This window comes from Daphnia pulicaria, chromosome 7 (assembly GCF_021234035.1).
Source record: "Daphnia pulicaria isolate SC F1-1A chromosome 7, SC_F0-13Bv2, whole genome shotgun sequence".
NCBI classification, from domain to species: Eukaryota; Metazoa; Arthropoda; class Branchiopoda; order Diplostraca; family Daphniidae; genus Daphnia; species Daphnia pulicaria.
In genome coordinates this window covers 12,133,857-12,161,363 of record NC_060919.1, presented here as the reverse complement: position 1 = coordinate 12,161,363, position 27,507 = coordinate 12,133,857, and the positions used below count along the sequence as shown (strand labels likewise).

Sequence of the window (27,507 nt, the reverse complement as noted above, 5' to 3'; positions counted from 1 at the left end):
TAACGCAGAAACTTGTATTTGATATTTATAAAGGGGGCTAAATACGTAGGCGTACACCGTACAGGGCTCCATAACAAATAAGATATATAAAGGACACACAATCAGGCCAATTTCATGTTTTCACCATACAACAATCCGACAATCGCTCAACAGTTTCTAAAGTAAGCTTGTCACTACAGAGCGCAATGGTAAAACATGATGAATTTAATCATAAATGTTGTCTTTTAGTATAATTGACATGAACTAAATAGTGTGCCCAGTTCTTAGCCCAGCAGCACCTCTTTTAATAAACTACACACTAACTTCCCTTGGTTAGTGTTTTTCGGTAAAGGCCCATAATATTGAAGATAGAGATTGTACAAATTCCTCGTAATTGACTGGAAATAACCACAATTAATTATGAATTTCAAAATAAATAGAGACACAGTAGGCACTAGATAGGTCTAATATCAGAACGGACCTATATTCTAGTACTAGAAAGTATAGATAGCGTCGAGTTTATCTGTGATTTTTAGAGTTATTATTTAAATTTTACGCATCCGATTCATTTGCCCAACCAATAACGGGAACAATTGCCTAAAAAAGCACGCAAAGTTCTGCTGACTTTTCAAAACAACATTTATACACTTCAGCGGCCAGTCTTATGTCGATTACAAATGACGTGATATGTAAAATTTTGCCCAGCTACACATTAATCAAGCTTAGTTAACACAAACGCAAAAGCATTTCCCAAAATTTTCTGAGGCTTAAGCCTGTTATCATTATGCGTAGGTAATTTGAATTCATTAGGTTGCTTCTCTATATTACCTTTTTGTGTAATATTTTGTTGTATTAAAATTGTTACAACCTTCGTGAGATAGGCTTAGGCTACTACAGCCTATTTTGTTCGATTGTCTGTCCCCTTTGACAAGTGATAGGCTTTTTTCTATCGATCGCAAAGTGCAGGATAGTATAAAAGACAATACCTGGTGATGAATGAAACAAAAAATTGGGACGAGAAGGACAATCAGCAGTCAAATGGAGAATGGAATCATTTTCAGTATGGCCAGATGAATGAAATTAAGACGAATTAACGATTAAATATTGAAAAGAGATAATAAATAATTCGAAAGGGAATGTGCCGATCAATGTGATATTATGGTGAGGTAAGAGAACGAGCAAACGAGAAAGTAATGGTTGATGAACTGTTGCGCTAGAAGGAAAGCGCTGTTGTTGCGATTTAGACATCTTTGGTCCTGTAAGTGTTTTTCCAAATTTCGATGAGAACAACTGCGCTGTGGAATCGATAGAAGACGAGGAGAGGCAGGGCCAAACGGGAGATGATTCCCCACGCCAAGAACCCATAGAATGAGAAATGTAATTCCTGTGTCATCCAGTTGTGTGTCATGAACGTGTCGAGCAGCCAAAGCGTGATGTTGGCGAAAAGAAGGAAAGTAACAATCTGCCTGCCGGGTTTGAACAGCATTTGATATCGTGAGGTGCACACACGCTTGCTGGCCTCGGCGATAAACATGCCCTGCATCGTGGCTTGGATGAGCAACAGTCCGTTACTGACGAAGATCATGACATGCTTTTGGTCGTACAAATTCGTACCGCCCACAATCAGACCTGTAAGGTTTTGGTTTGGTTGTCGCAGACAGGAATAAGTAAGTTTGCTTTACAGTTATAGCTTTATATAATAAGGCTATTTAGAAAAATGCTTTTCACTTACCAAAGATGGCATAGATGAAGACTCCGTAGGTAGTGATGTTAGCCAATAAAACGTCCAAATGAAGCGGCTTGTGCAGTGATAGTGATAACTTTGGCAGCTGAATGAAACCAATGGCGTTGAAGATGGTGGCCAAAGCTAAGACAGTCACTTGAGTTCCAGTGCACAACCAAAACAGATCCGGTCGGAATTCAACATTGTCCTAAAAAATATCATTCGACGTTGACATTTTCATTGAAATACCTAATGCGTTTTGAAAATAGTAGTCGACTCACTTTCATGACAAAGAAGATGATGAGGACGATGATTCCAGCGACGAGGGAGAGCAAACCGAGGAAAAGACCTTTGCTGGCTCCTTGGCAATCGACACGCCAGTGGCCTTTGGGGCGGTGTGGGTCTAGCGTGTTGTTAATATCGTCTGGCACGGAGGTGAGCTGCTTGTGTAGCCGACTTTGGAAGACGCCGTTCTTCTTGAGTTGACCCACTGAGCGCCACATGATGTAGGCGACAGCGGCAGCGATCAGGCTGAAATGAAGTTCCAATTTAAGTCTAAAAAGAAGATAATAACGGGTGTGACCCGTCAGCATTCATCACAAACCAGTCACATTGAATCATTTCGAAACCATTTAGTCGACCTCTGTTTCGAATAGCCCCAAATGGTTTCGAATGAATCAGCAAGCTATATGACTTGAATGCGCTAGCCTATACTATGCACTATGTCAGTTTTGATAAGAGGCGGTTAGTGAGCGCTTACTTGTATTCAACCAGAAAGGGGAACAGGTAAGGCATCGATGTAGCCCACATCTTGCCCAAGGTGTTGTTGTTGAAGCACTCGTAGAGCCCGACCATGTTTTGGATGTGCGTTTGTGTGATGAATTCGAAGCTGGAGTTGCAGTTTGAAGCCAGCGACGATGGGTTTCCGATCGAGGCTACGCATTCGATTTAAAAATTATATTTCAGTTTTGTTTTAGAAAAATAATGTTATTGCGCTTACCGGTGATGTAATCAATGTTGTTGGAGGCAGGAAAATCGGCTTCATCGTCGAAATAGGAGTAATCGGCACTAGGCATGTAACCGCCACCATTGCGTCCACCGTACTGGCGTTGTGCTACTGGTCCGCCAGCAATGCCGCCCGCCGCTCCCTTGTGGAGTTGCTGGTGATGCAGATAGTGAAGCCATTCGTTGGCCGACTCCCAGACGACAGTGCGAATCCACAAGGAAACGTTGGTAGCGATCAGGTGCATGAAACCAAAGCGGGCCAACAAACCAAATTTCTCCACCAGAACCTGAATCAATCATTTAGTCTGTTCTTTAATTCCATATACACACACAAATTTCGGATGTACTCACCTCAGAATTGACGAAGAGAAAATGCATTTGAAGGAAAGTAAATAAAGCCTGCAGGATTGGATGAGCGAACACGATTTCTGCCACGCACTTTCCCTCCTTAAAAATTAAATTTTATTACAGCATTCCCAATACAAATTGTAACTAATTAATAATGAATTACCATAGTAGAATGCATGGCGATTTCAAGACCATTAAAGATCAAAGTGGCCAATCCAAATACTGTATTTCATAAATAAAAATAAAAATAAATTGAACCGATTGAAAATCTCTCTTATAAACTATGTGTGAAATAAAATGAAAAGAGCCGAAGATTTATTCTAATGGATTTTGAGACCCGTTGAGAGACCGCTTGTTGTCCAACAAGAAAAACAACAGTGTAACGGAAAAATGATATGGACCAGCAATCGTCTCGTTTTCACACATTTACGTACCAAGGGCTCCGACACGCAAGTAGAAAGACGTTCGAGGTGTTTGGGCTCGCGAAATGTGGGCTCGTTTGAGCGTGTCAAATGAGCCGATCGATCCTGTCTCGGCGTCGCCGCTCGTCAAATTCTCGCGCGACTTGGTAAGCGATGGGCACTGGTCGATCAACAGTGAAATGTAGATGCACATGATTGCCACGATGCTGCCCACATACAGGTAGATCATGAAAACTCCCTGTGGATGCAACGACATTTCAAACGTTAGTTTAGGTCATCGAGCTCCAATTTCCGAGTCTGCAAACACCTCAGTATAAATAATGCTGATGTCAGATGAACAAGAACCACTGTTACGGTACTTTTTTTTCTTTATTTATTATTATTTTTTTACATTTGATTTCAACAAGTCATTGGCTATATTTTAACCAATAATCGAAATAAATTCTCTATGTATCCGTTATTATTTCTTCGTAAAGCCAATCAAAATAAAACCTACACATATTATAGTGCTGGTTGGAAGCAATGAAGTTCACTGAACCATTTCTTGTATTTTGTTTTTGATTAGCCAGATAATTCGTATAGAGTTATTTAATTTGATTGTTATTACCTGGAAAGTCAGTGGAGCAATGGAGTTATCCATAACTTCGGTGAAGCAAAAGGCCAGCATGAGGACCACCATTAATTTCCCGTACATGGAGCTGAGTGATACCCACAGATGAGTACTGAATGTAATTAAATAAAACAGGACGTTTGGCGGGTTAGCACTATTCAGAATTAACAATATGATCAACGAATTATTTCTATACTTTGGGTTTAATGCTATTACATGTATAGCAATCGTAAAAAACCGCAAAACATCAGTTAGACTTTTTAAGTTTAGTTCTATGATTACGAGGCAAACTAGCAATCTATATTTGTAAAATGTTTTGACCTAGTTGTTAAACTGTTTATACAATCCCAGAACAGTTAACTGTTACAAATTGATATACCCATTGTCCTGCTGGCCAAATATTGAACTCAAAAACCCTGTAAAATTTCTGTCATTTGACCGTTTCGTAAAAGTTTTTATCTTTTACAGTTTAGATATACTCACAAAGGTTCACGTTCGCCGCTCCAGTTGGCGCTCTTCATGACGGATTTGGTCGACGGCGCAATCGATTTGTTGCCGGCCATGCTGCGTGCTGATGATACAGGAAGGTCGAAAGCGGGCGGATCAAGGCTGGTAGACAGGCCAGCCGCTGCAGCTTCCTTCTCTTTTAAATTGCGCTTGGATTTCGACGGATCGAACTGTTCATTTCCCCCGAAGCGACAATCAATGACAAAGAAAAATAAATTTAAAAAAAATTAGTTTTGACTCATTTTATCGGTACTTGGGTGTGCGAGTTGGATAAAACAACAGAAGACGATTTCTTTTATTTTTGGACGACTTACCGAGCTGCTGGGAAGGTTGCCGTCCAAAGAGTCCCGTTCAGGTTGATCGTTATACGCTGTTTAAACATGGATGAAAACATCAAATTGTTTTATTTTAGTAACTGAAAGTTATATCTAGCATCCAGACAAGTTTGGTTTTTGAAAGAATTGTTGGTTGGCGGTCAGTACAACTTCAAATGATTAATTCGTGGCTCAGCGCGCAAGTAGTTCACAATCACCGAAGAGTTAATGGTTAAACGAGTATTTCTTATTCCGGTTATTTTACAGAATGTAGTAGTCAGAAAATTCATTAAAAATCGAGTTAAAAATTGACCGTGTAACCGTGTAACCTACAATATACAGTGTGTCTGATTGACTGAATGAAACTGATGGATTGCATGGCGTCCGTGACAACCAGTAAAAAGAATCATTCAGCACAAGGGTCATTAAGACGGAAAGATTCAATTTAGTTTTTGCGTGAAAAACAATTAATTATTACGCTGCGGTTGTTCGCTGCTGGGAAAGAAACACAAAATTATTGGAACAGACTCACAGCAGTTGCGCAACAGGTGGATCAACCAGGTAGATGATACAGGAAATATAAGACGCTTCAAAATGGGCCACCTTAAAAAAATCCGCCGAGAGACCAAATTGTTGCTATTAAAATATCAGACAGTCTGTCGTTTACACAAAGCTTTGCTTTTACGAATCTGGCTTCGTGTACATGCCAAACGGTATTACTATACATTTATTTTGCAAGACTTTCGCATAGCATTCATCCAATTTTTTTTTTTTCAAATCACTAAATCTTTCAATTGATCGTTGCATTCTGAATAATTTGATAAGAAGGAAATAGTATAAAACTTCGAAAAGGAAAAAAAAATTTATTTGATTCTCTAGCAGTGATGGCTGTTTTCTGGTTACAGAGTTCTATCATCAGCTGTGTTATAGCATCACTCGTTCTCGCTTAAGGGAACACGGGTGATTTGGACTCGCCTTTTGTTCTGTCCACCAGCAGCAGACTTTTCCCATCTGCTCTTCTCCGGGTCCTCATTAATATCACCACACCGTGCGGGACTTGATGAGAATTCGTGTGTAACGGTGTTTTTTCTTTTCTTTTCTTTTTACTCTTTTTAGTTCCTCTTCTCTACTCGCTGGAGTAAAAGAGCGTGGAGGTATAGACATTGATGCTTTACCGCCACCGGTAGTCAAATATGAAATTTGTTGAAATTCTCGGCTCTTGGTTCTCGGACTTTGGCACCCGTGGCGAGTGCATTCACCCCGGTAGTAGAGAGCCTATAGCGCTCGGCCGTCACACGCGCCTTCAATCTGTTGCCCCTTAGTACACGCCCGTTTTATATGGGCATCTCTCTATAAACATGTAGAGATAATTCTACAAATACCCACAGAGAATCAAAGACGGTTCCTATGCAAGTATTTTTACTCACTCGTGAACAATAGATGAATAAAAAGGTATTTTTAGCGACAATTAATATCACTTTACGATGAGAATCGGTTACCGATTATTTCCCACTTTCTCGCTAGAAAAACTCAAAATCAGTTGACCATTTTTAAGTTAAAAAAAAAAGTCAATGCCCTGACGCCTGAAACAAACGGTTTCCAATTTCACCAAGACTACGGGATTATTTAGCACTTTCAATTATTAATGAAGTACGGAATTAAAAATTGGCGATTCAAACAATGAGTATACTGCAGAGACCATTTTTCCGTTGAGCTTGTTATAGATAACGGTCCGAATTAGTTCTCGAATCACTATAAAGGAAGTATGGTACTGTTGCAATGACTTTCCTTGTTTAAAATTGCACAATCATTTCTGAGCACAGCGCGAAACAGATTTCCATTTTGGCTCCTCTCCCACTCGAAAATAAGCCATTCAACCGAATGCAATTCCCGGTCCAAAAATAGAAAGATTTAAAAAAAAGGTATTAGATATACTCAAGCGGTATGATGGAAATGAAAAAAAGATAATCAAGACGATTGCTCTTGATCCACAGGACGGAACAATGTAACCCATTCGCTTCACACAGCATCCCAAACAATCAATCCCAATCCCAAACAGAATATAATAGAGATAGCAACAACAAAAAAATATGTATAGGAAAGAAAGAAAAGAAAAAAGGAATAATCAAGTCAGTCTTACATCCCCAGTGTTTGGGCCAGAGCTGGTTCAGTTTAGCTTTCTGGTTCTGCTTGTCTTGCAGCAACTGGGCGAAATATTCGGGCGGGTGTTTGTCGCACGGAGCGGCGGCCAGAATGACGTTGCTGTTGATGGCCGAAGCTCCCACGGTCGTCGAAGTCGAAAGACGCTGCTGATTGTCAGTTATTTTGCCGCGATCCAGCTGGATCACGTCGTACACCAACTGGAACTTGTTGTTGATGGCAGCCCCGGCACTGACGGCGTAGTGCGAACTATCGCTGCTGGATTCTTCCAGTTGATTCTGGCTCTTATCCAATTTGCGTGCGGGCTTTGTCACCGGCGCGCTCGAACGTGGATGCTGCGGAGCTCTCGCTTGCTTAGCGGCCGTCTCTTCTTTATTAATACGACTGTCGAGCAGCACCGACGACGAAGTGGCACCGGATGGCGGGCGAGACGACAAGACACTGGTGGTGGACGTTGCTACTAAGTGTTGCTGTTTATGCTGGTGGTGGTGACTCTTCGCGACGGATTCTGAACAGCAAATAGCCGGCCTAGCGTCAGTACTCTCTCTTTTTGGTTATCAACACACACGTAATACGTGGTAGTATATAGTGGACTATAGGTAGCTACTACACTCTACTCGCTAAAAGACTGTACTGTGCAGTGTGCCCGTCGAGCTGGCCCGTTTTGTTCTCGCCCAGCACCTGATATCACGTCCGTTTAAGGGAAAATGTACAGAGGCGAGTGTGTGTGAGTGTGTACGAAAAAGAGGGGAAGTTTCCCACCGAAACCTAGCCGATGAGAACTAATCACAACCCGCAATACATGCTTCAACGGATGGAAGTGTTTATGAAGCTGATGGCTACTGCGAACCTGTAATGTGTGTGTTTATATAGGAAGAAGAAGAGAGAGAGAAAAAACAGGCACCCATGATGTCGCTTAAACCCCGAGGTGCAGGTGTTTTTTTTTTGTTATTTTTGTCTTTGTGAGTGTGAGTGTATAACTTTCGTTATTTTATGTTTGTTTTTTTTTATTTTATTTTTTTTCTATAGCCCTTCTTCCGTTAATTGTTCCTCATCCATCCGGAATAAAGCGTATAGTCCGTCGAGTGCAACAAAGCGTATCTCTTTCTCTCTCTCTCCCTAGTTGAACGGCTAAATATGGGATGGATATGGTGTGCGAACTGCTGTTTCAACGCGGATATTACGTATAAATCTTGACGAAGATTTTCAACATTTCAAACAGGCTGCGGTGTTGCCCTGTAGCTATGCTATGGGGATTTCTGTAAAAAGTCTATAGTAGCTAGATATCTGCTGTTAAATATGCCAAGTCTAAATTAGACTGTTGACACCGACATTTCGAATTTCGACATTATCTATACTACTGTACCTGGAACGCCAACAGATGGTTTTCAGATTTTCTGTTTTGTTTCCTGAAAGTCTTTTGAATTGATAGTACAAAAAAAAGCGCCGCCCAGATGGATTCCGTATCGAGTTCCCATTTCCCTGCCCTTATTTTTATACAGCTATAGAAATAACAGTTAGATCCGAGGAAAAGAATAAAATCGAAAGCAAACGGGATAAAAATACAGTCTCGCTAACTCTCAATTCTCATCGGCTCCCCGGTGTAGACATCCCCATAAAAAAAAGGAGAAATAAAGAAAATATACCGTAAGTCTTGGCAATCTTTCCCTTTGCCCAGCTGTTCTTTGATGCCCTTTCTCCTTGTTTTTAATTTGAGTTTCATTATTTCCTTATTTGCCAACGAATAACTTTCATATTTCAGGGAAGTAGCGTCAAGTGAAGAAAAGCTGGAACGTGGGTGAATCTCAACAGGAATCATTACGGTATACGTACTGAGATTTGTCTTGGCTCATTTCGAAATATACCTGATGTTGTTGGGTCATTGCGCGGCTGTTGCTGTTTATTGAATTGATGGATCGACGACATCTTCAATGGCGGGCAACAATGCGGCGGAAGAGAAGGGCTCGGAGCTTCGATGACCGCATTCTGCGAGACGAAAAAGACGTCGGCATCGCGATTTCTTTGACTCTGAGTCGTCATATTTCAATAGTAACACTTTCTTGTCGATTCCAAAATGCAAATTTTTCTGTCGAGTTAACTATAGCTGTCAGATGAACCGACGAGCGAATCACGCGCACCGTATAGTTTGGGGCAATAATAACGCGTAGTAAAAGAGGACGTGAACTTAATTGTCAGCTGGCAAGAGTTGAACGGCTAAAAAAGAACCGGACCGTTAGAATCACAGTAAACTGCTGTATTCGGTAGAATTGATATTACCAATAATTCCAAATGAGAATTACAATAACGACGAGAACACGGCGATGGGGGTAACGAACAGCGATGATTTCGGATTCCGCATAGCGGTAAAATATTGTCTGAGACGCGCACACACCACGAAATTATGAAGAAACTGGCCGTTTAATTTTTATGAAGGCGAGAAAAACAGTTCAGACCTGTACAGGAAAAACGTCCACAGGTATGCACGTTGCTTTTCTGACTGATTGCATGAACGTTTTAGAGCGTTCACTTCATCTCGAGAGAAGAAGAATAAGAAGAAGCAGAAGGTATGAAATCTGGACGAAACACGACCAAAAGGAAAGATAGCGGTCTGCAGACTGGGGGCGATTCACGCTCCAGTGACGCTCTTTTTTTTTTCTCGCTGCCCCCAAGTGACGAATCTATGGCGTCATGGCGACCAAACAAATTCATTTTCCTCGTCATCCAATTCAACGCCTTTCATTTTATTCTTTTTTACAATTTCCTATTGGAAAAAAAAGCGAAGCAAGAAATCTATTTGTCTAAATGGCCATTTGAATAAGTATCGAACGATATCAAGTCATCGTTTGAACGATGGTAGGAATGCGCCTGGATTTTTCTGCCATGCATTTACTATTGCCCCGTTGGTTCAGACTGTGATGCACCTGTCGGAGACGGAGAGAACCAGACCATCTGGGAGGCAAACGAGAATTCAAACAAAAGAAATAAAAAAGTGGGTTGGCTTTCGTAGCTCTCAGCGGTTCTCGTCAGCGCAACCAAAATATCGTTTCCAATTGGCTTTAACTGTGGCGTCATAAAACCATTTCACAGTCACGTGGGCATCTTGGCCTAGTCACCTTCAAGGCTTTATTATTATTACCACTCGTACACAGTTGAACTGAAAACAGCCCATAATAATAACACATCGGCGGATTCCAGCTATTAGACAACAAATAGAACTAGAAGAGGAGTTTTGTTTTCGATTGGTGAGCATGTCGGTTGAATCTAATTGGCTTATATAACTCTTGCGTAAAAAAAAAATAACCCCTCACAGCAGCAGCATTTTGGCTTTTGATTAATCACCCCGATACGCTTGAATCCCCTTTGAAAAAACGTGTCAACCGCGCGTTCACCGGTGATTGGGTTGCGTGAGTCAAACAGTGCGTGCGGCTTGCTGGTGCACTTGCACGCAAGTTCGATCATCCGACCGGTGCCATCTCCTTGCTGACCATAAACTCTAGGTATATTATAGTAAAGGGGGCTACTGGATTCGGTGCTTTTAACTCCTGGGCACGTTTTTATTTTCTTGTCCGAGAATAGCCAGCAAAGCAGCCACGGAAAGGGTACCCATCCAACATCCTATAAGATTTGGGCCAGGATTACGCTCTAGAGCTAAAGAGCAGCAGTAACGGCGTCCTTTCACGCTCTATTTATTCAACGTGCATCGACATGGCGGTATAATAACCATCGCAGGCATAACCGAGCTCACCCAAGTTGATACACGTACTAAAAACACAGAGAGAGAGACGGATGTAGACGAGTGGCTTCTGCGGTTATTGACGGTTTGATTCCGCATCACTGTCCAACAGCAGTCACGTCATAAACCACAATCTTATTCCGTGTAGATCAGCAAAGTCATCCCGAACGGGACTACAGCGCGGTATATATGGTTAATACCGGTTAATACAGTTGGTGCTGGACGACGTCTGTTATACAATCATCTGCTTAAATAGCGTACATCGCGGTGCTGTTGCCACAAAATCAGAGAAATGATCCGAAAAGGATAGAGAGAATAAGGCGCAATAAAAAAAGAAACGGAAAACAAAATCAAAGAAAAGAAGCGGAATAATAATTGCGCAAGGACGGAACGAAAGAAGTACTAGGGACACTGAAGAGTAAGTCCAAATAATAGCGGGCGCGCTGAGCAAAAAATTGAGCCAATTGAGCCAATTGTGACATTCTCCATTCATCTGACTGCCAACCCGCAATAGGAAAGAAGAACAATAACAACAAAATAACCGCGGATAAAAAGAATAAGTCAATTAGTCAAACAAAACAGAGGACGGTACCGTGACTGTTGTTGCTGGTTTCGGGCAACCCCATATCCATTTCGGCGGTGGCAGTGAGGCTGATGAGAGGCTCGCTCTTGTGTTTGCTCCCGGATTTGCTGCTGCCGTTGCTACCCAATCGGCCGTGACCGTGTCCACCTGGACCGGAAGGCGGAGAATCTCCTTTGCTGCTGCTCCTTCCTTCCTTGTTCTTGCTGCTCCGCGATTTCTTCTCCTTGACGGCGTGCTTGTCACTCGATTTGCTCTTCCTGTCAGAAGATCCGCCATCTTTTTGGGCCGAACGGCTCTGGCGAGGAATCTCTTCCGGGATGGGTTCGAATTCCGACATAATTTTCGAATGGGTTTTTTGGTTTGGTCTCGAACTTCCCCCAAAAGGAAATAAAAGTGCACTGGTCTATACACGTCCGCCTCTCTCAACACGTTTTGGTTTGTTTAAATGATGAACGACGATTTGAATCAATGTAACCGAAAGTGCGTCAAATATGTAGTCCTATTCAAAAAGACGCTGGAACGTTACGATGGATTGCAGCACGGAGGAAAGTTGGAGGAAGACTGTGGCATGTCCCACAAACAACTGGCCGCTAGTATGTGGCTCCCGATGGTATAGTTACCGAAGCAGCAGCAGTGACTTCTGCTGCGGATACTTCTGGTGCTGGTGGTTTGGTAGGAAGGAATGGGCTGCTCTAGGTCGGTCCCGTCTCTACTGCTATGGTCAGGCTACGTTGGAAACGTCAGCAGCAGGCGGGATGGAGTGCAGAAGAGGTGTGTGCATACAGATATACCGCTAGAAAAGGAGCCAGACTGCTGAGCTCACGCTGGCCACCTGTTACTTTACCTCATTGCTGGCTCTATACGTCTATATAATATATAAATATCTGAGCAACACAATTTTATATTTCTTCTTCTTCTTCTTTTACTCAATTCGGTTACTTTTCTCGATATTTTTCCAGGCCACGCACAGAGAATGGCTTATAGCCACTCTCGACAGGTGAATGCCAATGATGGTCCCTTTTTTTATTAAAATCAGATTGTTTCACAGGCCGAGTGAGCATCGTCGTATACTTAATAGACAAGATCGAGTCTTCTCCAGTTCCTTTTGACGACACGCATATTAGTTAGCCAGAGAGTAAACATACGCAGACGCTACACCAACGCATATTTCCGACAAGAAAAAGATGCCGTTATCGTTACAGTGGCGACGGAATCCCGGCCATTTGACGTCGGCAGGTGGCCCCTCTACTTCATTTTCTCCGGATGATAACGTACTTTTTTTAAGGTAATGCACTCGTGTTAGATGGGCACAATAGGACGTCAATGCCAAGCACCTGTTTCGATTCCTTTTGCTTCCCGCTTTTTTCCAGATTTTCCTTTTTCATTTCTCCTACAGTATATTTCATAGAGGCTTCGCTAAATGTCATTTACCGCTGTTATCTCGTTGGGCGCATCAAGCCTGACCCTCTTCTTTTCGGCAGAATAGCGCGCGGGAATGTTGCGAGCGCATCACCGCCTTCTTAAAATGCCATAGCATCTGCTGTTGATTTTTCTTTCAAATGAACATTCGTTCCTATTTAGAAAAAAAAAAATTACTTCCAATGCAAATATGTACCGTTGGTTATTCACGCCGAGAATAATGTATAACGTACTTAGGAGAAAAATACATGCTATTTTCTAACACGTCACCCGCATAATAATCGAACGTCATTTCTTCCCTTCAGTCGCCTCTAGCGCAGTTATAAAAAATCAGAAGCCAATGACGCATTTTTTCTTTCGTGTCTGTTGTCATCTCCTCTATCATTTTAGTTCGTACCCTGTAATTCTATTTCCCCTTAAGCTACAAGACTTTGTCGGTTTTATCCATCACAACAGTTGATTCATTCTCAAATCTAACACTCGATGAACTTTCAACACATTTTACGGAGACGCGGTGATTCGGAGTATAACTCCAACAGACCGCGGACACCAAGTAGGAGTCATAATAGTGACGACGGGTTTTATTACGATCATTATTAAGGCCGTAATGGGCTTGATGCTTGCGCCAGATTGGAACGTCTCACACAGCTGCATTTCCGGGGTCGGTCATCACCACCACCACGTGTCAGCATCGTCTAACCAGAACGACGACTCTGTTGGTTATTTGCTGGCATTGATTCAAAGCCGCCTTTCTCACTTTGCTTTGCTTTGATGTTTCCATCTGTGTCTTTTGTTATAGATACAAATGCCCTTTCAGCGAGTCAAGTTGTTTGTTGAACACCGGCTGTTGTTGCAAGTTCATTTGGTTACGGACTGGAGACCTTCTTATGAAAAAAAAAAAAAAACTTTTGTTTTATTTTTTTCATTTACACAATAGTTTTCACGATCTTGGTTTCTTGGAAACAATAGATAAAATAGAAGCAATAGATACAAGCCGCCACCGCAAGGAAAAACAAAAAACAAAAAAAACTCGTTGACTTCCTTCCGTGTCTGGGCTAAAAATAAAAACGCAGCAGTTCTGATATATTCATGCCAATAACACCTTTCAGAATTTAAATTTGTAAAAAGAATTCTTGTACGAAAAAATATAAATCACTACGACAAAAAAAAATTTTTCTGTTTCTGACGTTTCCTTAATTGATAGGAAACTCGTTGCCCAATTAGTGCACTCTCCAAGCAAAGCCGCACGGGAGATTCATCTTTTTGAAGTCGACAAAGGAGACATCGATGTAAAATAGGACGGAAAAGTTCTCGTGCCTTTTTCCCCACATGACGTTGGTAGCTAAATACTTGTTTTTTTGTTTTTACACATCACCAAAACATCTAGGGAGCCAACGGCGGTCATGGCGGTCAACGCGGCTCCATTCCCAGGTCTTCCAACAGCTGTCGTGTCGACGTTTCTTCACCTGAATAAGTTTTCTTCTTCAAACCTCATTTCGCTGAAACAAAATTTTGCTTAATTGTTGCTTGTACAGTACATTACTCGACACCATTGCCGTTATGACTGCCCTATTTCAGAGAATCGCTATGCCATACTCCTTCATTGAACCTACGCAAGGATTTATGGACTTCTCAAATTGCCCACTCAACAAACATCTGCTGTGGAGACAACAACACAAATTAGAGAAACATTTCTTAGAAAACAATATGGTTTGAACAAAACAACTCCAATCTCTCCAAATAGAAAAAATAGGAAAAATTTCTCGGATGTGATGGCCTAGTTGAGTTAAGCTCAACGTTGTTTAGTAAAAAATTAAAGGGAAATCAGAGTGGAAATGAGGAAAACGATAGCTCAGTTATAAAGGGCAAATTTAATTTCGTGTCGAACGGAAATGGCGTATATATGACAAAGGGAATGCAGCATTTAGATTCATAGTTGCAAGTAAATCGTGTTACCGTGTGTATTTTTCACAGTTATTTTTTCGAAGTTCCAAATCCACTGAATCCCATCATCGCAGCCATATCATCATTGTCGTCATTGTGATCAGATTTGTCGACTTCATTAAACTTTCGCTTCTTTTCTTTCCTTTTTTCTCTTCTATACTCTCGAAGTTTCTCTTCCTATATAAAATTTAACCGTTACCAATTACAAAGAACACTAATAAGGCTCGACATTTTTTTCACCTCTTCCTTGAGCTCCTGGATTCGTTCCGATAAGTCGTACTCTTTAGTTTTTTCCTCTTTCTTCTTTTTTAACGCCTCGAATCTTTTTTTGACTTGTTCTACAGAGCTACGTTCAACTTTCATGGACATTCCCAAATTCCTTTGATCTAAAAATGCAAATGATATTATCCAGTTAAGAAAATGTGATTGTTAACATTAAACGCTTACGTTTTTTCCCGTTAATGTGATCAAGGAAGTTGATGGAGTCTTTAACGATACAGTCACAAACATTACAATAGTATCTGTCGGAATGAAATTATACGAAATTAGCTAAAAGTAGGTTAATCATGGAAAATATTATTAACTACCCGGCTCCTTGCGCTGCAGGGGTTGTTTTGGTGATCACGACACTCTTTCCTAGGCGTGATTCAAGGTCAACTTTATAGTCACGTTGCTTCAGAAGTTCCCTTTTTGAAGGAAGAAGGAAATCATCTTCGTCTCCTTCCTTTTCCTTGCGAATCCTCTGTGCCGCTAATTTCTCATATTCTTCACGGTCCCATTTGCGTCGATGGTCAGACGGTTGCTGTTGCGTTAAAAGGAATAAGAGTAATTATTGTTTAAAATACTTTGAAAAGATAACATCAATCTTAAAAGCTAGACTAGATAAAGATTAAATGTTCATTACAAATTTTAAGAACTTCATTCTTGTCTTAACACACATAGCTCTTTCTTGTTCCGTCATTACAATCATAACATATTTGATGTGATTTTTATTAACAATTTTTTAATATATAATTTAGATATACTTATGAAGTTATGATATGATACTTGCTATACAATCAATAAAATTAGCTATGAATTTTAGTCAGCATTTGTTATCAAATTTCAATGTTTATGTAGTTTGCTGTTGGCGTGATCACTCATCGAAAATTGAGTGAAATAATTCGTAAGTTTTGCCGGGTGATATTAATGCATAAATCCATATTTATAGTATGATCTGAATACTAACCGATGATGACGAAGCCATTATACAAAGTACAAAGTAATTCTTCCAAATAAATAATCAGCCTGGGATGTCACAAATTTTCAGAGGAAAACAATAACGAAGCAAGCAAACAGCAGAAGCAAAATGGACTTAGACGCTGTTGTCAAATTGATAGATGACAATTTTTTTCTCCAATTTTGTTTTTCCATTATGTATTATGCTTACTGCCATGCTACTTGCCCGAATTGATTCATACAAAAATCTCACCGAACTTCTCTTTTACGAAAATTGATTTCCAATCCCAAGTTAAATTAATTTGGTTGCCGAAGCCGAAGCGCCCGAAGATGCCCAAAGGGAAAATATCGCCTGACTGCAGAAATGCAGACGAAACTTAGCTGTCAACCGTCAACGTAAACGTTCAGTTTTCCGTCATGCAAAACAAACGATAAAACATAAGATTGTACCTTTTATCAACGTCTGAAAATGTCGCATCTGAGTTTAGAAGAACTTGAGCTCATAGACGAACCGAAATATAGAAATTACATTAATTCTGTGGATAAAGCATTGAAAAATTTCGAGTATACTAGCGAATGGGCCGATTTGATTGCTGCACTTGGCAAACTTAACAAAGTATTTTCTCATCATTTGTCCATTTTTTCAAAGATATCGTTTTATTAAGTAATCTGTTTTGTGTTGAGCTAGGTTCTCCAAAGTCATTCCAAATTTAATATAATTCCAAGAAGAGTTATAATAGCAAAACGACTTGCTCAGTGTCTCCATCCAGCACTTCCTAGTGGTGTTCATTTGAAGGCTTTAGAAACATATGATCTGATTTTCAAGCTTGTGGGTGCTGCAAGACTTGCAAATGAATTGTTCATATACAGTGCAGGTATTTTTCTTTTACTTTAAAGAAGATTGTTTCAATATGTATTGATCTTTTATTATGTTATTTTCAGGTCTTTATCCACTTCTTGTAAATGCTGCAATCAATGTGAGGCCAGTGCTGTTGTCCCTTTATGAGATACATTTAGTACCAATTGCAGAATATCTAAAACCAGGTCTAAGTGGATTTTTAAATGGAGTTCTTCCTGGATTGGAAGAAGGTGCTGACCATTATGATCGCACTAGCACACTTTTTGACAAAATTTGCAATGGAGTTTCTGCAAATTTTTTCTACGGTTGCCTCTGGAAATGCGTTTCCGAGAATCCTCAAATACGACTACCTGCATATACCTTCATTTTGTCTCATTTTGATCGGAAGCTGTCAATAGAAGATCAGCTAGAAATTTTGGGACAAAATGTAGATCTTATGATCCATTCCATGTGTGCTTCATTAGAAGACAGCAGTGTTTTAGTTCAACGAAGCGCTCTAGAATTTTTGTTAGCAGCCTTTCCACTTCATGGATCACACTTGCTGAAGCCTGATGTTGTACATCTGCTTGCGGCTGCCATCACTACATTACTGAGAAGAGACATGTCCCTAAATAGGTATTTTTTTTATAATCCCTAACAACAAAATTCTTTTCTTTCAATTTTACCCGTTATTTATTTTAGACGACTTTTCTCGTGGCTTTTGGGTAGCGAACCACAGCTTTTGAGTGCTGATGATTCGCTAGGGAAGGTTGCTAGTGATGATACAAGTGAATCTAATATAAATTCATACTTTCAGCGTCATTCCAAGGACCTTTTGGTTGAGGTAATGCCCTGATTAAAATCTGTAATAATGTATTATTTAAAGAATTCGTTGTTTGCAGGCTCTCCAGTTGATTTTGAAGAATAGTGTAATAGCCAAGCCACCGGATATGAGACCTTACCGCGTTTTGATATCTCTGCTTGATAAACCTGAAATAGGCCCCATCATTTTGGATGATATTCTGATCGATGTCTTTCGGTAGCATACATTTTCATTTACATAAGTTTTAATAATCTTGCCGAAATAATAGTGAGAATATTTCGATTTAAAGGTCTCTGTACTTCTCCAGCAATGATCAATCCACCAAGAATAACACCAAATTAAAGAAAGCGGCTCAGCACGACGATCTTGTCAAAACAGCCAATTTATTATTTGGAACATTAGAAGAATCATATATTTGGTCTTACACTGGTCGTCTCTTGCAAAAAAGCAGTTGCATAGACACGGCGAGCAAAGATGTCCAGCAAGTGGGTCAAGGCCCACCACATTTTTTGGAAATGTGCAAACTTTCCGCTTTCTTGCTGGAACTTCTTTCAGTAGAAACCAGCAGTGATACGCAAGTTGAGCATTTACCTTCTCTACTTGTACAAACGGCTGATCTGTTGCATGCTTCCTTCGGCGCTATGAGTGCGGTGTCGGTTTTAGCCGGAATCAAACTCTGCCTCACGTTGTTGAAGAAAATTCTCCCTGCTCACGAAGGAGCGGAAGAAATTGCCGGCTCTTGGAGCAGTCCGTCAGAAGGCGAAGAAGCCATCGAATCGAGTTCAGGAGAGTTTCACAGTCCTCCCAGTAGTCCAGCGCTAATATCGTCTTCTCAGCACCAGAAACAGTTGCTAGAACATGCAGTAGTGGCAATTCAACAACTCCTTGCCAAGCTCCTCAATCCAGGCATATTTATATCAGATAGAACAACGTTATTGGAGCAAGCAGTTAAAATGCTTCCTGTCAAAACTGCCAATCGTACTCCATCACTTGAAGAGATGCTGGAAGAGTGCGCAAACCCCAGCAGTGGCGGTTGCGTGACCGACGGAAAATCATTGAATTGTATTCAAGAGATGTACGAATTAGACCTGCCGAAGGAATTGAAGCTGGCGGACACCGAACAATTGACCCAGTTGCTACCGGTGTTCACACAATGCTGTGCTCTTCTGAAAGAACTTTCGGCTTTCCCAACGTATTGTGCTGCAGCCATGGCTTCTCATCAAGTGATATCAAGCAATCAAGAGTGGGAAACGTTACCCGATTGGCTGCAGCTTCTTTGCTTGGCCAGCTGTTGTCTTACCAATTTAACATCTTGGTCAAATCAAATATATTTGACTAGTGCCGCCACATTGCTCGATTTGACAGCATTGACCTCTTCCATTATTCCTGCTGCCTATTGGAAACCGGAACAGGCCACCCATTTTCAAAACGGAGATGCCCCTTCTGATATGTTTACTGTCGTATTGCTTCCAGTTATTACACCCACCCAACTGTTGACTCTGCTCAATAAAAGTTGCGTATTCCAACGAATTGCCCAGGGGTTATGGGAAGGAATAGGGCCACCATTCGAGTTTCAACAGTGTGCCGAGTTAATTCACCAGCTCCATACGCTTGCTCCTCCTATTCTGAGCCATGTAGCCGAAGATGTCATTCTATCGAGTCTTAGTCAACAAATGCAACGAAACGAGAGCTGTTCGCCTGCCGTGGAGAAATTCGCTATTCTTTGGCACTTGGGACGAGACCTGGAACCTTCGAAGTAAATAGTTAAAAATATTAAATTGATTTTTCTCAGTTTTTACAATATTCTTAATTTCTTTTTTTGTAATAACAGATGGGGATCTCGACGACTCAAGACCTTTGACCGTTGCTTGCAATTGCTTCTTGATTGGTTGTCGCTAGATCCACCTAGTCCACAAAGAACGGCTGCCGAAGGATGGTTCATCCAGGCTTTGTTGCGAAATGATCTCAGTCGGATACTGGATCCTCTACTTCTGAAGCTGCTCAAACCTCATTCGGCTCGTGTTAGCATTCGCCACGTCACGTTTCAGCCTACCAGCCAGGAAAACGAGAAACAGCAGGCGGACCGCGAAGATAATATTTATGCCATCAGCTCAGTGAACGGCCATGTCATTTATCACGTTACACCAAGCCGAACTAAATCCAGGCCTTTCAATCCAAGCCGGTCCGTTTTGACGCTTGGCCTCGGCGCAGACGGCCGAGCTCCAGAGTCTTTCGTCGACCGTCAAGTCGTGTTCCCTTGGCAACTTCCGCAACACCAAATCATGGAACAGACCGTTGGCCTCTTTGTGAATCCATTTTCAGAAGATTTATTTCACGTTCCGGGCACGCTGAATGCTGCAACATCTCCTACCGCGAGTTCTGAACGAGAAGCCCCCAAAGAACCTGAATCCACGGTAGTAGTCAAGTCTTTGCTTGATGAACTCATTGAAACGGTCGTCAATAAAGCGGTGGCCGCCGCTGCTGCTGCCCGTTTCAAGCGGAAAGAAACCACCGCAGTCACGACGGAGAAACTGGCAGATATTCATCCGCTCCACAATCATATCCTGTTGTATTGCCAAGTTAGTGATGCCCAGCAAACGCTTCACGTTCTTCGAACCCTGCGTAGCCAACTACAGTTGCAGCCTCGCTTGTTATTGTTGAGTCTCTCCTCAACCGGAATCGCTTCTTCTCGCTCGCCTCACTCCGGTCTGCTGCAGGAACTTTTGGCCCGGCATCGCAAGTGTCTTTTCGGCAACGGCTTCCAAGGTGAAGTGTCTGGTGATTGGATGGCCCCACATCGCAGCAGCATGTATCTGGAAATCCTGTTGCAATTACTGCTCTACCACCTTAGAACGTACTATTCTTCCCTTGGAATGAGTAGTTTAACCAGACAAGAAATCATATCCAATCGCCAAGTCCAATTGGCTTGCGTTCAACTCCTCACCATGTTTCTTAATGAACTGCTCCCGTTGGTGCGAGATTTAGGGAAAGGATTTTCATCCTTCATTTCGGACGTTTTGACGCGCTGTCGAGTCCAAAAGGTATACGTCTTAATTTTTTCAATTATCTAAGAAATGTGTACTATATTAGTTGTCTTTTCCCATAGGTGGCTTTGCATTCAGTTTTGGCCATGTTGCATGTTGTTACATTAGACCACAGCAAGCCAGTCAAGAAGAGAAACGGAAATCAAAATTTTCTACCAACTTTGACTGAAGAAATCGTCCTTTTTAACGAGGAAGATGAAAAATCGGGTAGTAGCTATTCTGAAGCTACTCTAATATCTCTTGTTAAGTAAGCCTTGAATGGGAAATTTCAATCTGTGCATCAGAATAAAAATTTCATATTTTCTGCCTAGGCTTTTGTTGTCCATAATGGCCATTGAAGATCAGCTATTCAAGCAGAATGGTCCCAGCGACTTGCCGAATGGTAATTTTGCTGCAGCTTCACCTCCTGCCGCCGTTCCTGGAGTTTATCAACGAGGCGTTCCAGTTCACTCACAGCCCCTTTTCACAACTGCTATTCTCACTGCTCTAAAACAGGTAAATGACTACTTCGTCAAATTATGGAATCGTGAATCAATTTTTACCTTCCATCGTTTTCCAGAAATCGTCTCGCTGGTTGCATACGGAATTCACTCGGTTATTAGTTTCTAGTTTGCCGCTGATGGGCCGCTCTTTGCCCGCTTTGTTGAATGCCGTCGTCCCACAAGTCTGCCTCAATTTGGAGTCGTTAGCATCGTCCACGTCTCAGCAACCGAATTGCCCACCCGATTACCTGATTACCGAATTGGAAGCCCTGACAGCTCTGTGTCACTTTGCTTTGGTTGACTCACCCCACAGTGCTGGAGCGCCGACTCTTGCTGGATCAGCCGGAATGCTAGGCGGCATGAGCTGGGGAGTGTCGAGTGCTTACGCAATTGGAACTCTCCCCAATCCCAATGGTCAGATCTTACACAACTTGATGCACGCTTTTACTCCTAGCGGCGTCAGCGCCATCCTCAACAACGAAAACTCTTCCAACGGCGGAGACCCATACACAGTGGCCAGAAGGCAGATGCTTTCTAATTTACCACGAATTCTCGTTTGCATCGGTTATCTGTGGCAAGAATCGTCTACCGACAGGTCAACTGGTAAAGTGCAGCGCCAAAAGCTGCTGGAATTTGTCAGTCCCATCGGCCATCATCATGGAGTCAGTTTGCTAGCCGCCGTCAGTGTGGCTTGGGTAGAGAAGCGGAAGGACTTTATTCCCGGCAATGGCAAAGTAAGAAAAATAATTCCCGAATGTGGAGCTGAGCAACTCGCTCTCGTAGACCTCATTTCATCAGTTCGAGTTCTTCCGCCGGACACACTGGTCCAGCTACTCCGTCAAGTTCTCAAACAGCCTCTTCAGATGCAGCTACAGAACCGCAGTTCCCGATTGGAAGTAGGATTGCTTCACTTTTTCCATGCGTATTTGCAAAAGATCAACCGAGTCCAACTTGGCGAATGCTGGGGTTCACTTCTCCAGCTGCTCAGAGAAATCACTACCATGGCTCCACCCATCCTATTTGCTGGCCTTGTCGTCTTCGGAGAAGCTGTCCAACGTTACCAAACACCTGGAGAAAAACGTGATCAACGTGAATTGCAAGAAGTCACTGGAAAGCTCTTGGAAGCGTGTGGGGCCGTTGCGGCAGCATGTCTCGAACAGACAACATGGCTCCGGCGGAACCTCTCGGTTCGCCGTGACACTTTGTCCGTGGCTCCTGTCACTGAGTGCGATGATGCCGCCATCCTGGATGAATTGAGCAGCTCCTCAAGCGACACGTCTTCCGTTCATGCATCGGCGACTGAGGATGCTGCCGTGGTGGTGAATCCCAGTAGTAATAATAAAACATCGCGATACAGCATTCAAGCTTTAGCCGTACTGGCTGAACTGCTGGCCCCGCTGCAAGATCTTATTTTCCCTAGTCAAGACAAAGAACGAGTTATCCCACTACTAACGACACTCTTAGCTAACGTTGTTCCCTATCTACGACACCACAGGTTGTACTGAAGATTAGACAAATATTTCCACTTTTCATTTGTGTATTTATATAATCATTTTTTATTTTATGTTTTAATGGAGAGCAGCCAGTCAAATGTCCTTGGCATGAGAGCTGCTTCTCTTTTACTTAGTTCGCTCAGCGATTACCCTGCTACGCGGCGTGCTTGGCGCAAAGATGCTTTCGATCTCTTGTTGGATCCGACTTTCTTCATGATGGACATTGAGACCCTGCGTCATTGGAAAAATATCATCGACAATCTCATGTGTCATGACAAGGACGCTTTTCGTGAATTTCTCAGTACTTGAGTTTTGAAAAAAGACAATTTCAGAAATTTGAATGAACCCATTTTGATTTTTGAAATTTAGATCGTGTATCGGTGAGTCCATCAGGAATTTTCAGTTCTCGAGAGCTGGAAATGGAAATGCGAACACTGCTTCTCAAGAGACTTGCATTTACGTTGTTTTGCACTGATGGAGATCAGTATCAGCGGTTCTTACCGGATATTCAAGGTAACATTAAATTGAATTATAGATTCGCTTAAAATAAAACTAATATTACGTATTTTTGTTCGCAGAAAAATTGTCTGAAAGCCTTAGACTTGCCCAGTCTTGGCCAAGTGTTCAGGCCCAAGTTTTCATGTGTTTCCGTGTTCTATTGTTGAGAACATCTCAACAGCACGTGACTTCCCTTTGGCCATCAGTGATTGCCGAAACCGTTCAAGTTCTTTCACAGTTGGAACATGAACTTCGCCGAGACACAGAGGAGTTTAGGTAAACAAAAACTATTTTCGCATATGCTATTTAACGTGCATATCAACGATTTATCCCCTTCCATTTTTGGACTATTGTCCCTACATTTTTAAAACTTGTTGCGAATCCGCCAACCGAATATCCGAACAACAGAAACTGGAACAGGTACAACGTGGTCACATTGAAGTGTGTTCGTATTGGTTATATTCCATCAATGGAACGTTGTCGTAGACGTTAGCTTCTCATGTAGCTTTCATCGTTTGTTTTATCGTTTGGTTTGTCACATTGACAGGTCTACAAAGTGCAATTTTATGGTCGGATTTTTGTTTGTGGGATAGAGCGAATTGTATGACCAATACAGCACGTTCTGCCTTTGAATGGGAATGAATGTGCACGTCGTTTCCAGCATGCTGTTGTCGTTTTCTCGTATTTTTCTACTAGCTTCTGTTTAGTTTTTGTCCTTGTTTTACGCTCAACTTGAACTGTAACAATTATTTCAGTTCGCAGATTCGTAGACTGAGTGCCCTGGACTCTGCATGGGTAACCAGCACCACCAACGGTCTGCAGGGACACGCTCACCCGGCGTGGTTACACCTCTACTTGGCCACCTGTAAACTTCTACACCTAGCTTTAATTCTTCCAGCCACTCGGCTTCCTCAATTTCAGATGTATCGCTGGGCTTTTGTCGGAGATGACAGCACATGCGACGGTGACATTAGTAGCAGTAGTCGCAGTATTCAACAGCAGGTCACACCCAATTTCGTCCCATATCTCACTCGGATCTATCGTTTACTTCGCAATAAGGTGACAGTTCGCAATCATTTCTTCTTCTCTCATTTGCCAAAGATTTAACTTCAATATTTTACTTTGTGTTTAGGTGGAAATTTCAAAAACGTCTCTTCCAGCTAACATCTCTTTAGATGATATGGCCATGCCGTCTGCCTGTGCCATTAAAAGCTTGATGGATCTTCTGCCTTTCTTTCACGCCATTGAGCAGCGTTGTCCGCGCGCCCGACCAAACGAAGACCACATCGTTTCTTCCATGGAGACTATGTTGGAGCGTGACTTCCTGGAACCTATTCCTCTTTGAACGTGATGAAACCTTCATTCTGAAACTAGTCTGCACCCCGTTCCCTTTTCTACGTCGGTTATAGAAAAAATTTCGTTAGATTAGTTGTGCACGATCGCTTGTTATTTATAACTTTCGGATTCTTGATGGAGCATTCTGCCCTCAAATTTAACCCGTCCAAGGTCGTTCGAGGAGTGCCTTTCTCTAATTATGTCTTTTTAACTGCATGTACCAATTCTTCTATTAGAGCTGTTTGTTTTTCTAGTTTTAAGTTCCGTTTTACACTGGCTGAAAAATAATATTCACCATTTTTCTATAAATTGGTTTGTCGTACATTCTAAAAACGGTGGATGGGATTCACTTGGTCGTTGATAAAACTTTCTTAATGAGGTTGTGATAAATAAATTACACACTGTTAATCTCCACAGTTTTCCGTTAGGCTTGATAACATTATTCAATGTTGGTATGTTACATACATTAGTCCCTAAGTATTTTTTAAAATAAACCAACACTGCTGTCCAGATAATCAGAAAACATGAAATTCGACTGCTAGAAGCGCTAAAAGCTTACAGTAAATGAGAAAAATTGGAAACCTAAAAAATTAGAAACTTACAAAATTGAAAAATCAAGGGAGCTACTTTAAACACGTGATCGCCAACCGAAAACGTTATAACACCTTTACGTAACAACCTTTGATTTGTTTAAAGGAGTTCTACCAGATTTCTCGACGATGTTGACTGTCTGATGATCAAACTATTACCAGGTATTACGAGCGACTACATCTTTGAGCAATAGCCCAAAATATTGATTGCGCGCCATGAACGGTAAAAACCTCAGCGATTTAGTCCGAACCGAAAAAGGCTGTTGAAAGGCACTGCTATATACAGTACCTTTCATCGTGCATTTGAGGATTGGTAAACCAAAAGAAAACCGAACCACTTATGACTTATCTAAGAACTCAAAACTGTTGACTTTTTCGAATCAATATTTCGGGAAATCTTTACGACTAAATCAATACATCTTTACCAACTTCTACAAGAGCTAAAAATAATTCCACTAGCTCTTAGGGAATTTTACGAAAGAATCAACAGCATCACAATGAAGCAATAAAAGAAAATGACAACAAAAGTTAGTCTCCAATTTCTATTGGAAGAAAAGTCAAAGATACAAAGTCAATAGAAAAAAGAAATGCTTCACAGTGAACGGGGAATCAAATGTTAGCCTCCTCTTCCTCTAAATCCTCCTCCGCCTCGTCCTCCAAATCCGCCACTTCCACCTCGTCCTCCAAATCCTCCCCCACCTCCTCGTCCTCCAAATCCTCCTCTTCCACGGTCACCTCCGCCCCTACCACCAAATCCTCCTCTTCCTCCGCGATCTCCACCTCCACGACCAAATCCACCACCTCCTCCTCTGCCAAAACCTCCTCTACCACCGGCACCACCTCGACCTCCCCCGCGTTTGGCTACGCGACCAGCTCCTCCTGGTTGAGGTAAAAATCGGCCCAATGGCAGTAGCTTTGCAGGATCAATGTAAATCTAAACAAAAAAATTTAGATAAATATAAAAACAAGTCTAGAGTAACAGTATCATATTCTTACCTTTTGATTGGGTGTAAATGATTTAGCTTTAACATCTTCACTAAGTTTCACTGAAACTGAATACTCTTTAATGGAACCAAAAATTTCATCAACTTTGCCAATCTGCTGCTTGTTTTCCAAATAAATTGGAGCATTGAAGTATGGAATATCGTCAAGTGTACATCTGCAGATTAGATCGTCCTGGCAGGGATGAGTAAAATAACCCAATTCTTTCACCTAAAAGTAGATAAACACGAAAATTCAATTTAATAATATCAGACTACAAGAGAAATATGAACAATCACTACTCAGTTTGACATCACAGAAGTATGAAGTTTTCTAGTATATGACAAATGACAATGGTTCAAACATTTGTTCGGTTTAGCATTGCTCACGGTTAGAACTGTTAGTATGAAATAATAATTACAAATTCAGGTGGGCCAAAGTCTTGAGGACCACGTCCACCGAAACTTCCTCCACGACCTCCTCCAGCTCCGCGTCCTCCAAAACCTCTACCTCCTCCAAAACTTCCACCTAATGGCAACAAATTTAATGAATGAATGAACATGTGCAAATTAAATCAATATTACCTCTACCGCCCCCATTTCCTCTACCTCCTCGAAAAGACATTAATATTTAGTAATTGCCTTGTCTGGTCTAAGAATTACACAATTCAAGAATTTTGATTAACGCAGATTTTAAAAAAGCACTTCAAGCCACTGACCACGTGGAAAAACTGTCGTAAAATGCAGAAGCTAAAAGCAAAAGGGAGTTTCAAGACTTCAAGCTGGATCTGCATCCAGTGCCATACATCAACACCAGGTGGCGGATTGAAAATGTAAAAAAAATTAATAAATCTTTTCATATTAATCGAATTTTTAATGGAATAAAAAGTAATTATTTTGTTTCGTTGATTATTGAGTAATAATAGATTTAACAGAGTACACTTCATTTTTACACCAGCTGGGTTGCCACGACGCGTAGCGTTAGAGCATGGACTACTTTAACTAAAGGACGGGACTCTTCGGCCTTTCCTATGTCGGCCATGTAAAAAAATTTCCGGGAGAATCGGAATCGAAATTTAAAAATATGTATTGTGTTACCTAATGTCCCTATACCTAAAATGTACGGTTATAGAGATATTGCAAATTACTTTACGGAAAATTGGAAAAAAGACAAAACACCTGTGCCATCTAGGAACCAAACCTCCTAAGCTCTTGGAAGTCTGCAAGCAGATGCCCATTCGTGCATACCAAGAGAAAGAGACACCACTCTCTTATCTCTATTGCTTTCACAGTGCTGCCGAACTCTCTTTTACCTTGTGGCATATATTCTTGAGAGCTTAGGCCCTTAGGGTGCTTGGCTGCTAGATGGCACCGGTGTTTTGTCTTTTTACCCCTACTCCTGAAAGTAAAATTATAATACGTTATTAATTAGTTTTTTTTACTAAGATTTATAAACACA

At 41.5% G+C, this 27,507-nt stretch overlaps 4 protein-coding genes across 8 annotated transcripts; 1 reads left to right on the top strand and 3 right to left on the bottom strand.

The window, feature by feature from the left end:
- On the bottom strand, window positions 1–12,093 carry LOC124348628 (proton channel OtopLc-like). 4 transcript variants are annotated; one of them, XM_046798854.1, is made up of 13 exons: window positions 11,394–12,093; window positions 7,049–7,576; window positions 4,909–4,964; window positions 4,571–4,764; window positions 4,085–4,199; window positions 3,490–3,715; window positions 3,219–3,277; window positions 3,059–3,154; window positions 2,703–2,994; window positions 2,463–2,637; window positions 1,984–2,257; window positions 1,712–1,910; window positions 1–1,608 (listed from the first exon to the last, which is right to left on the bottom strand). In XM_046798854.1, the coding sequence occupies exons 1-13, from the start codon at window positions 11,719–11,721 to the stop codon at window positions 1,220–1,222; spliced, it is 2,931 nt and encodes a 976-aa protein (XP_046654810.1). In that variant the 5' UTR covers window positions 11,722–12,093; the 3' UTR covers window positions 1–1,219. The 4 variants fall into 4 exon arrangements, with proteins under 4 accessions (XP_046654810.1, XP_046654811.1, XP_046654813.1 ...); XM_046798855.1 differs by having other exon boundaries at window positions 1,984–2,233; XM_046798857.1 differs by lacking the exon at window positions 11,394–12,093 and adding an exon at window positions 8,934–9,635.
- A 2,562-nt stretch (window positions 12,094–14,655) lies between these two features.
- On the bottom strand, window positions 14,656–16,126 carry LOC124348631 (zinc finger matrin-type protein 2-like). Its single transcript, XM_046798860.1, has 5 exons — window positions 15,976–16,126; window positions 15,335–15,549; window positions 15,195–15,268; window positions 14,988–15,133; window positions 14,656–14,924 (listed from the first exon to the last, which is right to left on the bottom strand). The coding sequence occupies exons 1-5, from the start codon at window positions 15,991–15,993 to the stop codon at window positions 14,778–14,780; spliced, it is 600 nt and encodes a 199-aa protein (XP_046654816.1). The 5' UTR covers window positions 15,994–16,126; the 3' UTR covers window positions 14,656–14,777.
- A 191-nt stretch (window positions 16,127–16,317) lies between these two features.
- Window positions 16,318–24,800, top strand: LOC124348627 (protein dopey-1-like). 2 transcript variants are annotated; one of them, XM_046798852.1, is made up of 16 exons: window positions 16,318–16,581; window positions 16,654–16,840; window positions 16,908–17,439; window positions 17,506–17,647; window positions 17,706–17,842; window positions 17,916–19,382; window positions 19,458–20,667; window positions 20,733–20,917; window positions 20,982–21,165; window positions 21,230–22,647; window positions 22,735–22,946; window positions 23,015–23,158; window positions 23,224–23,419; window positions 23,552–23,563; window positions 23,899–24,202; window positions 24,276–24,800. In XM_046798852.1, exons 1-16 carry the CDS (start codon window positions 16,435–16,437, stop codon window positions 24,486–24,488), a joined length of 6,690 nt encoding a protein of 2,229 aa, XP_046654808.1. In that variant the 5' UTR covers window positions 16,318–16,434; the 3' UTR covers window positions 24,489–24,800. The 2 variants fall into 2 exon arrangements, with proteins under 2 accessions (XP_046654808.1, XP_046654809.1); XM_046798853.1 differs by lacking the exon at window positions 23,552–23,563.
- A 796-nt stretch (window positions 24,801–25,596) lies between these two features.
- LOC124348630 (probable H/ACA ribonucleoprotein complex subunit 1) lies at window positions 25,597–26,832 on the bottom strand. The gene is made up of 4 exons (XM_046798859.1): window positions 26,634–26,832; window positions 26,471–26,577; window positions 26,065–26,280; window positions 25,597–26,002 (listed from the first exon to the last, which is right to left on the bottom strand). Exons 1-4 carry the CDS (start codon window positions 26,671–26,673, stop codon window positions 25,685–25,687), a joined length of 681 nt encoding a protein of 226 aa, XP_046654815.1. The 5' UTR covers window positions 26,674–26,832; the 3' UTR covers window positions 25,597–25,684.
- Window positions 26,833–27,507: the final 675 nt, after the last annotated feature.

What these genes read in the sequence shown, in the direction of transcription:
- LOC124348628 (XM_046798854.1), bottom strand. Translation starts at nt 11,721, where the DNA reads ATGTCGGAATTCGAACCCATCCCGGAAGAGATTCCTCGCCAGAGCCGT. An exon ending in TTGCTCCACTGACTTTCCAG is followed by an intron (nt 3,716 to 4,084) that starts GTAATAACAATC and finishes TTGCATCCACAG; the next exon opens with GGAGTTTTCATGATCTACCT. An exon ending in CTTCATCTATGCCATCTTTG is followed by an intron (nt 1,609 to 1,711) that starts GTAAGTGAAAAG and finishes AAAACCTTACAG; the next exon opens with GTCTGATTGTGGGCGGTACG.
- LOC124348631 (XM_046798860.1), bottom strand. An exon ending in CCTGCAGCGCAAGGAGCCGG is followed by an intron (nt 15,269 to 15,334) that starts GTAGTTAATAAT and finishes TCATTCCGACAG; the next exon opens with ATACTATTGTAATGTTTGTG. An exon ending in TCCAGGAGCTCAAGGAAGAG is followed by an intron (nt 14,925 to 14,987) that starts GTGAAAAAAATG and finishes AATTTTATATAG; the next exon opens with GAAGAGAAACTTCGAGAGTA.
- LOC124348627 (XM_046798852.1), top strand. Translation starts at nt 16,435, where the DNA reads ATGTCGCATCTGAGTTTAGAAGAACTTGAGCTCATAGACGAACCGAAA. An exon ending in CGCGCTGTCGAGTCCAAAAG is followed by an intron (nt 20,668 to 20,732) that starts GTATACGTCTTA and finishes CTTTTCCCATAG; the next exon opens with GTGGCTTTGCATTCAGTTTT. An exon ending in CGCTTTTCGTGAATTTCTCA is followed by an intron (nt 22,947 to 23,014) that starts GTACTTGAGTTT and finishes TTTGAAATTTAG; the next exon opens with ATCGTGTATCGGTGAGTCCA.
- LOC124348630 (XM_046798859.1), bottom strand. Translation starts at nt 26,673, where the DNA reads ATGTCTTTTCGAGGAGGTAGAGGAAATGGGGGCGGTAGAG. An exon ending in AGGAAATGGGGGCGGTAGAG is followed by an intron (nt 26,578 to 26,633) that starts GTAATATTGATT and finishes TGTTGCCATTAG; the next exon opens with GTGGAAGTTTTGGAGGAGGT. An exon ending in CATTTACACCCAATCAAAAG is followed by an intron (nt 26,003 to 26,064) that starts GTAAGAATATGA and finishes TTTTTTGTTTAG; the next exon opens with ATTTACATTGATCCTGCAAA.